The sequence below is a fragment of the Gobio gobio genome (genome assembly GCF_949357685.1).
Source record: "Gobio gobio genome assembly, chromosome: 14".
In the NCBI taxonomy this organism is placed as follows: domain Eukaryota; kingdom Metazoa; phylum Chordata; class Actinopteri; order Cypriniformes; family Gobionidae; genus Gobio; species Gobio gobio.
The window spans coordinates 32,969,774-32,983,941 of NC_137107.1; the positions used below are offsets into that span (position 1 = coordinate 32,969,774).

The 14,168-nt window shown below is 37.9% G+C and overlaps 1 protein-coding gene across 3 annotated transcripts in view; it reads right to left on the bottom strand.

Annotated features, from left to right (window-relative positions):
* Positions 1-14,168, bottom strand: part of atp2a2b (ATPase sarcoplasmic/endoplasmic reticulum Ca2+ transporting 2b) — a 43,269-nt gene that overhangs the window by 25,843 nt on the left and 3,258 nt on the right. For all 3 annotated transcript variants that reach the window (XM_079835693.1, XM_079835692.1, XM_079835691.1), the window contains 2 exons: positions 12,662-12,766; positions 8,828-8,966 (listed from right to left, as the gene is read on the bottom strand). In XM_079835693.1, coding sequence (XP_079691819.1) covers positions 8,828-8,915 — 88 coding nt within the window. In that variant the 5' untranslated portion in view covers positions 8,916-8,966; positions 12,662-12,766. The remainder of the gene's footprint in view (positions 1-8,827; positions 8,967-12,661; positions 12,767-14,168) is intronic.

Consider the following 14,168-nt stretch of genomic DNA (forward strand, 5'->3'; position numbering starts at 1 on the left):
ACAGTTTGTGCTAGAGATATTCACCTTTGGGTAAACAAGCCAAAAGAACAGAAAGAGAGCATACTGTGAAAAACTGTAAAATAAATTACAGATGACTTAAAAGCTGCCTAGATGGTAGCTAGCCATGTTTATAGCACATTGCTATGCGGTTGCTATGGTGTTATGGGTGGTTGAGAGGTAGTCAAAGGAGCCCATCCCCAACTAAGTCACTGTGATATTCTGGTCACTAGGTATAAATCTAGATAGAGAAGTCCAGACACTTTCCCCCGGTTTCACAGACAAGGCCTATTCCCTGACTAAAATGCATGTTTGGGCTCTTTTAACTGAAAGCAACTTTGTCACAATTTCTTTCTAAAGCACGCTTATAAAAGCTACCTAAATGCCCTTATTGAACTAGGGCCTAATCCTGGCTTAATCTGAGCCCTTTCAGTGAAACCAGGACTTTAAGTAATCAAATTAAACATGTCTCTTCTGCTGGAACTAGACTCACGTACGGCCATTACCGGAAGCCAGTGATTTATAGTGTATAAAGTTATAAACATGGATATTTTTCTTATGGATGCGCTTCAAAATCTAGGGTACCATTCACTCGCATTATAAAGCTTAGAGCCAGGATAATTTTTTTTTAATAATATCCTTTTAAAGGGTTAGTTTACCCAAAAATGAAAATTCTGTCATTAATTGATCATGAAGCTTCGAAGCGTTATGAAACAGCGAGTCGATTCAGTGGTTTGGATCGCCAAAGTCACATGATTTCAGCAGTTTGGCGGTTTGACGCGTGATCCGAATCATGATTCGACTCACTGATTCATAACGCTTCGAAGCTTCATGATGCCGTGTTTTGAAATCGGTCATCACTATAGAAGTCGTGATTTAGGGGTTTTTTGCGCACAAAAACTAATTCTCGACGCTTCATGAAGTTATTGTAGAACCACTGTAGTGAGATGGACTTTGTAACGACGTCTTTAGTACCTTTTATGGGTCTTGAGAGTGTTAAGTGCATTGTGCCAATGGAGGCCTTTCTGAGCAATCGGATTTCAACTAAAATGTCTTCATTTGTGTTCCGAAGATGAACGGAGGTCTTACGGGTGTCGAACGACATGAGGGTAAGTAATGACAGAATTTTCATTTCTGGGTGAACTAACCCTTTAAGTTTGGTTTAAAGAAGAAAGTCATATACACTTAGGGTGGCTTGAGGGCGAGTAAATGATAATAATGATAGTTTTAATTTTTGGGTGAACTGACCGACCCTTTAAGGGATAGCAAAAATATATATCAATATAAACTAAAAATAAAAAAGCAAAACGCTACAAAACATCAGTAGTGCTCTTAGCAGGTGCCACTAAAAAAAGAAAAAAAAAAAATACTCCACTTCACATCAGCTCAGATTTTCTTGAAAACATAAGGGACATCTTGACCGCTAACAAATATGTTAGGAAGCAAACTTTAGGGATGTCTAATCCCTTCTTCAAAGAGAAGCATTAACAGTTCCTCGCATTGTCCCTGATTGCCTTTGGCTGGTTTGCACAAAGAACACCCTCTTCCAAGCAGTCTCAATTGGTTGGGGCTCCCCTGGGTGCGTTTCCTGAGGGAACTGACAGCCGCAAGTGCAGCGACGACCCGAGCACGTAAACACACAGGGCCGGATATGCTCTCTGTCATGCAGACAACTTGTCCTCCAAAAGAGTGTTCCCACTGCTGCCGATGGGACTGAACCGATGCCTGCCGAGGACAGCAAGAGAGGACAAAGAGCAGAACACCTCCCCTTTAAACACAAGAGAAGAGAGAGCGGCCATCTGGCTCACTGATTATTTATCTCGTCAAATCTGGTCAACTCTTAACTGCACATCCTGTCTCTGTTCCTTCATTCACTCGCTCGCTCTCTACTGGGACAAGGTGGTCGGTTAGACCACAGGCTTGCTGATAGGTCATGTTGCAGAGTTTTACGTACAATTAAACTCCATCGGAGCAATTGCAGAGCAGCCTTGATTTAGTACTTCTGAGGACAATTCCCATGAGTCTGAGCCATAACCATAGCAAAGGAAACAATCTTGGTTCATTAGCAGAGCGGCACAGCCGATTTAGAAGCCGGAGGATTGCAAAAAAGTGTGTCAATAATTCTTGAACAGGAAGTCACAATACATTTAAAGCCACAAAAGCCCGTCTACACTGGCTGCTTGTCACTTTCTCCCAGGCATGATCAGCATTCACACTGCAGCGGTTAGCATGTGACAAAGGCCGTTAGATAATGTTTCTAATGCGTTCCCTTTTTATTAAAATTCCTCAAGTGGCTTGCATCAGCATTATGCTGCTCCGTATTCCTTTGGGTAAACAGGGACTTGTCTACACTTGTCTCCATACCCCAGCATCCTCTTGCAACTAGTTTCCTTGGCTAATGTTTCACTACACCGATGTCCGTCCCTTAAGGTAAGGCCTTGCTCAAGAGAAAAGTGACTGAGGCCATTTACACTACACAGTTTTCAACTAAAAATGGAAAAATTTATGAGTTTTGGCTGTTAATTAACACGACAACAGATTTTGGGGGACTGAAAACGATACCGTTATTTAAACTACAAATTGGTGAAAAAGGTGACGTCACGCGCATGCAGATTACGTGCTCAGTCTATAGGCACAGTTTTTCCTTTACAAATTCACATCGCCAATGACTGGGGTCTGGCATGCATAATAGTGTTTTTTTACAGTCGTTTTAGTGGATCCATGTGAACAGGGTTTGTTTTAACACACGGAACACTTCACTACATGATTTCATGGTGAAATGAGTTATTTTTCATGTTAATCAGGTCAGCTGCTCACGCTGAATTAAAGCCACAGTGCATTGTTCTGATCAAAATTGACATGATTAACATGAAAAATTTTACGCCAATGTGTCGAACTCAGTAGACACTAGACAGCTTAAGCAGGAGACAGCCAGTTAGGAAACAACTTCTACATGATATAAAATTTTTTTTTTAATTGTGGATAATTAAGCTATATATCATATGCTGAAGTAAATTTCTGGAGTGTTAACGATTAAAAGAAAAAACAACAAGAAAAACCGTACAGAACCGAAAACCGTGACCCTAAAACCGTGATACGAACCGAACCGTGGGTTTTGTGAACCGTGCCACCCCTACCATTCATAATAATTTGATTACATTTGACAAAACTCTCAATTTCAGGAACTCTCTCTCTCTCTCAAGACATGTTGTTTTCAACAAAAAAAAAAGAAAAAAATTTGGAAGACGACTTGAAGGCTTGAGAAAATCCACTCAGTTTAGCATTAGCAGCAGTGCTCGGAAACAAAGAGCTTTTACAGCATTTTGAAAGAGGAGATGCGCACAGCTGATCGGTCAATTACCGCCGCTGGTCTGCAGATGACAGGAGATGGCCCAACAGATCAGATGTTTCATGATGGCATCACTTTACATGCTATCAGCCAGCAGATGTACGAAAGACAAAGTTAATAACGTAGAGATGTGAGAGGCTGTCATTTTCAGCAAAGCCCTGCAAGGTCATTCTACAATGAGAGTGAAGGGAAACAAAAGCAGCAACAAGAACTAGAGATTATGACTCACCTTATTAAGAGATGAGGTAGGGGAAAAATGCAAAGATATAAAAGGTACAAGCAATCTATTGCTATTTAACCAATTTAGCATGATGATGCAGCCGTTGACAAGGTAACAGGACCAAGGGATGGGGGCTTAGCACTGCTAAGCTAGGAGTTAGATCAGCGGTCACCGTTCTCAGATTGCTGGAGTATTTGAGGCATAAATTTATACTTTTAGTTTTAGCACAAACAACGTGGGAAGAGTTACAATTTTAAAGGTAATACTTAAGATTAGGAATTTGAACAGACCCATAACTTTAAATAAGTTTGTAGCAACTTATTCAGTATGTTTACATGCACACTATTCAAAAGTCGGTATGTTTTTTGCTTTTGACAGAAGTTTCTTATGCTCACCAAGGCTGAATTTATTTGGTTATACATACTGTAAAAACAGTACCATTGTATTATAAACTTTTCCATTTTAAATTTTGTATTTATTCCAGCGATGACAAAGCTAAATTTACAGCATTACTCCAGTCTTCAGTGTCACATTATACTTCTAATATGCTGATTTGGTGCTCAAGAAACTTTAATATTTTTGTGGAAACGTGATTCTATTCATCACAATATTGTAAGTCCTTGCTGAATAAAAGTATTAATTAAAAAAACGGTAGTGTGCAAACTGGACAAAATGAGCTACAATTGCATTATCAAGGTCTGTCAGTTCGACTTATTGTCAAATTATTGTCTCACTCTGGCTGAAAGGTAACTTAATTTATTTCCCTGCGTCATGTGGTTGCGTCACATTCCAAACCCTGCGGGTTTGATTAGAGATACGTCATGCAGCCCTCATCAGGGAGCAGGGGACTATCGCTTTTCAAACATCACTGCGCCATCTGCTGAAGGGCAGTTCGTCGACCTCCCAGCAGAGGCTAGAGGATGCACGTGGATGCTGAAGATTTGTGTGCGATCAGCTCTGGTGTCGCACCTTGCTCGACGGCAAGGTTGCACAGCTGCTGCCTCTAGACGGACACTTAACATTCCACTCACGAGACACTCTTTCCCCCCGCAGTCACTCTGTTTTCCTTCACCACCGTTTTCCCGCAACACTGTTTCCTCCATGCAAGAAGGGTGAACCTAAATCCATTTACCCAGCTTTATCCCTCCTATATAGGAGTTTTATAGAATGAGACCCCTCTATGACCTCCCTGTCCTTCACAAGACACAAAGGAATGCAGTTCCTTCTCTCTCCATCTCTTACTGCAGCAACAAATGAAACCCTGTCCTCCTGCGTCACTCTACAGCACTATCTAAACCAATCAACATCATCCCCCCCACCTCCCGCGTAAAACTGGAAAGGACTTTCCTTCCTCTTAAAGTACTTTATATTTAAGTATGGTACCTGGTTTAAACTAAAATGGATGCAAGAGAGGCTCCAGGCTGTGACTAAACTGATTGTGAATCGATGCTTTGTTGCAAATGCGACAAAGTAATAATTTAAAATGGTCACTAGGGCTGGGTATTGACACAAATTTCATGATTCGATTTCGATTCACAAGCTTTTGATCTAATATTGATTATTTTGGATATATCAGGTATACTGCATGGCAAATTTAAGGAAACACAAATCTATCAATTACTGCTTTAAACTATACATGGGAGTCAGTTGCTATGATATTAAAGGAACACGCCGACTTTTTGGGACTTTAGCTTATTCACCGTATCCCTCAGAGTTAAATAAGTCCATATACACACCACTCTCATCTCTGTGCGTGCCATAACTCTGTCTGATGCACCCGCCGCTAGCCTAGCTTAGCACAAAGACGGGAGATAAACGGCTCCAGCTAACCTACTGCTCAATAAGAGACAAAATAACACCAACATTTTCCTATTTACATGTTGTGACGGAAAAAGAAAAGTTGCAATTTTCTAGACCGATATGGCAAGGATCTATTCTCTCATTCCTAACAACCTGCTTGCACAGCTGGGGACTATTTTCAGGCGCTGCCAAATATTGCGCCTGCTGCAGCAGTAGGCTAGCTGGAGCCATTTACCTCCAGTCTTTGTGCTAAGCTAGGCTAGCTGTGAGTGCGTCAGAGAGAGTTATGGCACGCATGGAGATGAGAATGGTATGTATGGACTTATATAACTCTGGGGGATACGGTGAATAAGCTAAAGTCCCAAAAAGTCGGCTTGTTCCTTCAAGATTTGTTTACAAACAGTTAAATTACACCCAAATAAGTTGTTATAATAATTAAGTTATAATACTAACTTTACAAATCACAATGTTTCTACTCTAATTAATTTTTTTTTTTAAATATAAACATTTAAATGGTGGCTGTCATAAAAACTTGAAGGATTTATCCAAACATGCATTAAATATTGAAGAACCTTAAAAATTATAATGATTTTTTTCCCTAGCTGACTAGAGTTTATGGCTACTGAATACGATTTTTAGGAGGTAAAAGTGACGTGACATCGTTCACAAGCCGTTTTATTGACGTCTTTACACGGTTGAAACAATGATTTAGCGATTACATGAGACATGTAATGTAGATGTACTGTATCTTTTAACATACTTCAGATGTTCATTCATGTTTATTATTTCACGCTGTAACTAGTATTAAAAGCGAGGAGATGATCAGTTCATGAGAGCTGCGTGCTGCAGCTTCTGTTGAACTAAGGCACTAAAATGATCTGTCACTCCACATTAAACAGCACCAAAACGGTTTATTTTTTGAATTTCGTAATAAAATGGACATAGTTTGACATCTGAGACTATTTCATATCAAAAGTAGCAAAGCTTATTGCGATTTATTGGATGAACGGAAAATTAGAGCTCATCCCATCCATCAACTGAAAACAGGATGACTAATCGATTCTTGGGATTTAAGAATCAATATTGGTTCGTGAAAATGGAGAATCAATTAAAAAAAATCGAGAAATCAATATTTTTTATCGAGACCTAATAGCCACCATCAGCAACCTGCATATAGAAGCATAAGGTTTCGTCAAACACGGTCTTGTAAGACGCAACGGTGCTTTCTGTATTCAACCATGAACGCAGTGGTGTCTGATCTGAGAAAAAGAAAAACTCAAAAACTGGTGCTTTTTAATGAGTCAGTCAAAAATATCTGTGAAATATCCCTTGAATTGACTTGTGATTCATCTGTTTGAATCAGACTTGCTCAGTGAATCGTAGAGCCATTATTCTGGTCGCAACTTAATCTCGAGTCATTTTTTTGTTATGTCCATTTCGAAATGAACCAGGAACTGTTACGGTGATGTATACTTTAAATAATTAACTTTGAGTAAAAATAAACATACACATTCTTGGAGTTGTGTTATTATACGAGAAATAAATTAAGCTTCAAAAGTTTTCATTTTAGCATTTTTTTGTTCCAGCTACTGCAAAATAATCTTCTTTATTGACTTCCCATAATATCATCCCTTAGATCAATCCTTAGCAACTCCACCACCCACACAGTGGCATTGTAAGTGGAACGTTTAATTTTGCAGGACCCATCTGTTTAGGCAGCCCTCGCAGGTTATGTAACAGGTACACTCACCTGTTCACATTACCACAGAGTATTAGTCAGAGCCACAAAAACACTGGCTCCTCCAATCCCCATCCAGCTTTTGGAGGCTCTGCTGTACCATGTGGCTCACCTCTCAGCGCTGCCCATTTCATCTCATCATGACTAAGCAGCTATCAAACTCCACCTGAAGCCGGTGAGCACACATCTCATCAAGCCCAACACGGACACACAAGGTAATACAAAGGTTACACATGTACACAATGCAAACAGAGTGTGCCAGCCCAGAGCCAAAAATTTTAATATGTTAAAGACACTCACACTTATGAGAAAGTGTTTTTCGGTTAGTTTAGGTCACAGTGGACTGCCATTTTCACACTAGCTGAAAGGATCTAGCAGCCATTGAATGTTTAAAACACTGAGGAAATAAGGAAGTGCCTAGTGATCTATTCCAGTGAGCAAAGAGACGTGGCATTACGTGATGCAATATAGAGCAAGGGGCACTCCTGATAATCCCCATTCAGATGGATTCACACAGGAACTCAAACTATAAAAGTTAACCAAATTACAAAGTACATGACTTTTACAGTCATTCTCTTCAAGAAAAATAGATAAAAATAAAGTGATGACTCATCTAGCATTACACAAAACACCCTCTGGAAAGAGAACGTTCCCTCAAACTAAATGATCAATTTCACCTTTGAATAGAATAAGTAGCAAATAATCTCATAATAGATTTCCTTTTCCAAACAAATAATAGTTGCAAGTGATTTTTGATTTTGAAAGTGTCTTAAATCATAAATGAATCTTGGATATACATTTAAAGTAAGATTTTTCAGTAGGTTTTTCGCCACAAGGATGCATTAAATTGATCAAAAGTGACAGTAAAATACATTTATGAATGTAATTTCTATTTCCATTTCAAATAAATGCTTTTACAAACTTTCTATTCATCAAATAATCCAGAAATAAAATTATTTCAACATTGAGCCCCTAACAGCATATTACCATGATATCTGAGGGATCATGTGGCACAGCTTTGACATGACAGGAATAAATGACATTTTAAAATATATTAAACTAGAAATGTTATGTTAAATTGTTACAATATATTTCACAATATTAATTACCATTACTGTATTTTTGATCAAACAAATGCAGGCTTGTTGAGAAGAGACTGTATATACAGTATATTTTTTAAAGACTTTCAAATGTATTAATTTCCATACATACAAAAAAATAGTGATAAGTCTAATATGTACCACCTCAACTTCCTGTTTCAATAGGAAATACAGAAAGTGTGACTCAAGCGGTATTTGATTTTCACAAAAACAAAAGGCACAGAGAATACATACAAAAACGTAACATTAGCTCTCATTTCTCAAGCAATACAAAGTGATGACATGTATTTAAATAAATTGAATTTGTGGCAAAGACAACTTGACAGAGCAATTAGCTAATTTGCTGTGTTTTCTAAAAGCACCAGCAGAGCTCTAATTTGTAGTACTCTCTAGTAGGTCTTTACTGTGAAACACGATCTCTCCCGTGGCAACCGTGTGATCACACACAAAGGTTCAGAGAGAGTGTCCCTGTAAGCCTAAACCAGTGGGAAACCAACCTGTTCACACAGTGGCCCGACCATCTGGATGATGGCACTGGCTATTTCACACCTGTTGCTGATTAGTTTACTCTGTTGGTAAGAATTCACCATTCACAAGCTGAATTTTTGAATAGTCATCCTTACCCGCAACTTCCACAATGTCCCCGGGTACAATGTCCCTGGCTTTGATCCTCTGCACAGTCTTCCTGTCCTGGCGATAGACCTTACCCATCTCGGGCTCGTATTCCTTGAGGGCCTCAATGGCATTTTCAGCGTTTCTCTCCTGCAAAAAGAACATGAATGGAAATTAGACATTTTAATATTCCTGGGACACCATAACAGGCATTAAAAGCATAAGAACTTTATGGAACTTGGGCTGCAAGGGGTCCACAGAAATGTTCAGAGAAAAATATATAAATAATTTACCATATTTCATCCATCATATCAAAACATTTGAGAAAAAAAAAAAAAACCCAGGTCAATAACAATTTGAAAAAAATATGGATCTATGAGCATAATTATGCTATAGAGAATCTGTGGGTTAGTTCACCCAAAAATGAAAATTCTGTCATTAATTACTCACCCGTAAGACCTTTGTTCATCTTCGGAACACAAATTAGGATTTTTTTTTATGAAATCCGAGAGCTCTCTGACACCTCTTTAGACAGCAATTTAATTTAATTAAAGGTAGTAAAGACATTGTTAAAAATCATCCATGTGACTACAGTGGTTCAACCTTAATGTTATGAAGCGACGAGAATACTTTTTGTTTTTTGTACGCAAAAAACAAAACAAAAGTATTCTCGTCACTTCATAACATTAAGGTTGAACCACTGATTTTAAAGATGTCTTTACTACCTTTCTGGGCCTTGAAAGTGTTAATTAAATCGCTGTCTACGGAGTGGTCAGAGAGCTCTTGGATTTCATCAGAAATATCTTAATTTGTGTTCCGAAGATGAATGAAGGTCTTACAGGTTTGGAACAACATTTAATTAATGACAGAATTAAACATTTTTGGTGAACTAACCCTCTAAATGGAGCTGAGAACTAAGACTACATTATTATTAATAGCTACAAAAAAACTAAATCAAATTACCCCAACAATTTCATATGTAAACTAAATATTCAACGGCACATCCTAGAGATAAGACAATCCAGGGCTAAATTGGCTCACCTCACTGTGAGAATTTTTGTCTTGGATGACTGAGGTACCATTAGATACAACTGAAGGGAAACTGCCTTTGACGCTGACCTTCTTATTCTTAAGTTAAATGCTGTGTTTAAAGTGACCTTTTACCATCAGCACGATTAATCCCAAGGGACACACTTCCTAATAGTGGTAGCCTGCTTGGCAGAGCATTTGGCAGCGTACTTCCTGTGGTTTCTCTTGCATGATGGGAACAAAAAGTCTTATGTCAAACAAACAACACTGGCGTGCCTAAGGGTGAAAAACCAGTTTCATGTCCGGACCCAGACAAATGAAGGGGGATGGGTTGTGGTCACTAGGACATTTAAGGCAATAAGCTATAAATACACATGCCACAAAAGGCAAATCATCGTTTTTCAATAGAAGACTAACAAGCAAATTTTTGAATAAAATACTGCTGCTAGAGTTTCTAGTCATGCACCATGCAGTAAGGTGTATCACACTAAAATCAGTCTGGCATTGCAAAATGCTCATTCTAACCACAGTGCTTTACATCACTGATAACATTTCAGATAGCTAAAAAAATGACTCCTGTCGTTACACTAATGATGAGAAAAAGAAGAAAAGGCAGAAAATCAGAGAGAGTCACACGGTTTGGTCCAAGAGGCCTCGAGATTCTCATTTCATGAGCAGAACTGAAAGGAGGAAGGTGAATCTAGCTCTGTCTTTTGATTCAAACTTCATTGAAGCAGAGCATATTTAATGGATTCAAGGTTGCCTGAAATAATTTCCTCAAAGAACTTAAACCAGAGCAACTTAATATATTTAAGAGATACTTGACACTGGCATGAGGAGGACAGAAGAGGATCTTCATTTCATATTAAGAACTTGTGTGTGATTCTATAATGACCTATTTGGCATCATGTATATATGATCTGATCCTAGCTATTACTGAAAATAAAGATGCAACTTTTGCCCACAATAGTGTTAACTGAAACAGGCCTCAACAGTAAGAGTTTTTACAATTTAATGCACCCTTATTCCTTGTCGAGTATTAATATCTTGGAAAAAACAAACAAACACATGACTGACCCCAAACATTTAAACGGTAGTGTATACTCAAGGTAATACTACCTTGGTACCATCATACTTCAGTGTGTATTGGTTGCTGAGAAACAGACTCGGTTCTTTCCTGTGGATGTTTAATGGGCCTGTAAATCTACTAAAGCTGGTGCATGGACCGGTGCTCTCTGAAATGAAGTTTGCCCTGGGCTAACAACCGCTACTCTCCTCTCTGATTGAAAAAGTGGCCGAATGAACCAGAGGATAATTAGTCCTCTTGGCTCTCATGTCACACCTGCCACTAGAGATGCAATTCACCAAAAAAAGCGGGTACGGGCAATGAGGAATTGCAATGGGAGCACTAGTAGGCCGCCTGTGAGCCAAAACTGTATGAAGACAAACTCATGAAATACGATGAGATATGAGGGCTGATATGATGAGCGCGGTTTTCATTTCTTTGTTAACACAATTCCTACTAAAAACTGAAGCGAGACACACACAAATTGCTCCTTTTTTAAACAAGCAAAGATAAGAAAAATACATCAAATAAGTGGCCAAGATGTTTCTCAAGGCATAATTGCATTTGATTTAAACAAAAATCCAGTAAAACAGTAATACTGTGAAATATTATTACAATTTAAAGTTTATCATTATCAATGTTGAAAAGTTGTGTTGATTAATATTTTGGTGGAAACTATGATACATTTTAGATTAGGCTTTCATAAAGAAAAATGCATTAAACAAATTCTGCAAAAGACAAGAATACACTATAATATAGGCGAACTTAGAGGTACCAAAGGCTCTAAAGCCTGGACTCAGTTGTAATTTCTTAGGGCTATAGAAATCTTTCCATTTATATACACCATTATCTGAAAATCTATAGCCCAAGGCATTCAACACTGTGCTGCTGCAGTGCCCTTTAAGGAGACCATTTGAAGAAACAGAAAACTACTAGGAGGAGACAAGGATTCTCAGGCAGTCTGGGTAATGAATGGAGACCAAAATAAAATGATAGAGAGAAATCTGGGACATGGGTTTCAGGGCCGCTGAGAGGTGCTGGAGAAAATAGGGTCTTGGCTCTATTCTGGATTCCACGGGGACAGCAGGACTATCTTTAGAAAAGGGCAGGGAAAAAACGGCCTCATGTTTTCATTTTCATAACAAGGCTAACTACACTTTGAGAAAAACTACATTCGCAATATAAAAGTGTCTAAAAGAAACCCTGTTACAAGGCACAGGCAAACTATCAGCAGAAAACGGCTGGTACTGGAGAACAGTAGATGTAAAGCTTTAATGCTCATTATGAATACTTAATCAAAAACTACAGTAAAACCATTAATACAGTAAAATATATAGTTTCCATTTTAATACATTTTAAAATCGAATTAATTCATGTCATGGCAAAGCTAAATAAATGCTGGTTTGGTTCTCAAGAAACCTCTCTTATCAATGAAAACTAAATTTTTTTTTTTTTGGAACATTATAAACACCTTTACGGTCACCATTGATCGATAGGTCCTCACTGAATAAAATAATTTCTTTCTAAACAAAAACAAACAAAAAAATTGACCCCAAACTTACGAGCAGTAGAACAGCAGTTTTGCTCTCATGCAACGTTAAAGTATGCATCTCAAAGATTACAGTTCGTAAAAATCTGTCAGAGCACGTCCACATGCAAAAATCGATTGCATTTCCACTTGGTGTTCATGTTGTTCAGAAATACAGAATAAAAGAAGGCAAAGCTGAAAACAAAAGGAGTCCAAACTTACCTGCCAGACACCTACAATGGCGTTGGCTATAAGAATTAGCAATATTACAAAAGGCTCCACAAACGCTGTAATGGTCTCCTCTCCCTCTTCAAACCAAGCCAGTACCTATAAAAGAAAAACAGAACAAACAAATACTTCTTAATTAGGATTTCATGTTCAAACATAGCCCTAATCAAATGACTGAATAACACAGGAGTGTTCCAACGAAGACACCAAATAAACATTTTAGTGCGTCATGTTGTTTTCACATTTTTTTCAGTACCAGAGCATGTCTCTATGTCTTGACAGTTGTGGCTGTCTGCCAGGTGTCAAAACAGACTGTCGTCAGCAACTGCACAAGAATGACTATATTTAATGCATTCCGCTTCTAAGTGGCATGACTGAGACAAAGTACTTAAAGAGCCGGCCATGTGAATTTACAGGCATGCTGACACTGTCCAGACAAGGTCCAGTGAACGCTGTAGCACTGAGCCCTTTATGTAATATGAACCAATTAAGACAGACCAGCTTTCATCAATCTAGACTCTATGGGCTTAAGCGTACCTGAGCCACACAAGAGGTCTCACTGGCCTATTCGAGAACATCATAAAACCTGTGCAAAAATGTAATAGTTGTATGCTTATCTTAGCAAACAAGCAATGTACAGTCAGTGCATAACACTAAAGAGAGCATTTTAACACCAACCCACATATTCCAATGAGGCAAAAAGCTTTCCATTCTTAATGCAGTCCCCAGAGGGTATGTTAGGTCAAGCTTGAATTCTATTAATTTAAATCCCTGACCTTGTATGACAGGTTTCCTTTGCGGTTTTGTTATTATATTGGTGATACATTGCGTACCTAAGCTACTAGTTCACAAAAGACAAACGGGCTAATCATAGACGAGCGTCTGATAACATCATCTACCCAATTTAGATCAACGAGCAGCACGTTTCTATGAAGAATTATACAGAAACTTGTATAATTAATACACTATTACAGATAAATATAAATATATACTATCATTAAAAAGTTTGGCATACTTTTTTCTGTAAAGAGGCATTAAATTGATCAAAACTGACAGTAAAGACATTTATAATGTTACAAAAGATTTCCATTTCAACTAAATGCTGTTCTTTTCGACTTTCTATTCATTGATAAATCCTGAAATGTATCGCGATTCCACAAAAATATTAAGCAGCACAACTACTGCAGGAAAAAAAATAGCATTTTAATCATTATTTGAGTAGAAAACTTTTTTTAATTGTAATAATATTTCATAAAATTGCTGTTTTTAGTGTAGTTTTGATCAAACAAATGGTGAACATAACATTTTGTTCCAAAACGATCGCAAAATTACAGAGTATACATCATTAATATAACAATTAAAATATTTTTATTTTGAATAACGCATTTGTTGTAACGTTTCAAACGATAATTACCTAAATTTAGTCTTTTTTTATATATTAAATTGTGCACGTTTTTGCCTTTATAGAACAACATAGCAACAACAACATTGTAGGTCATGC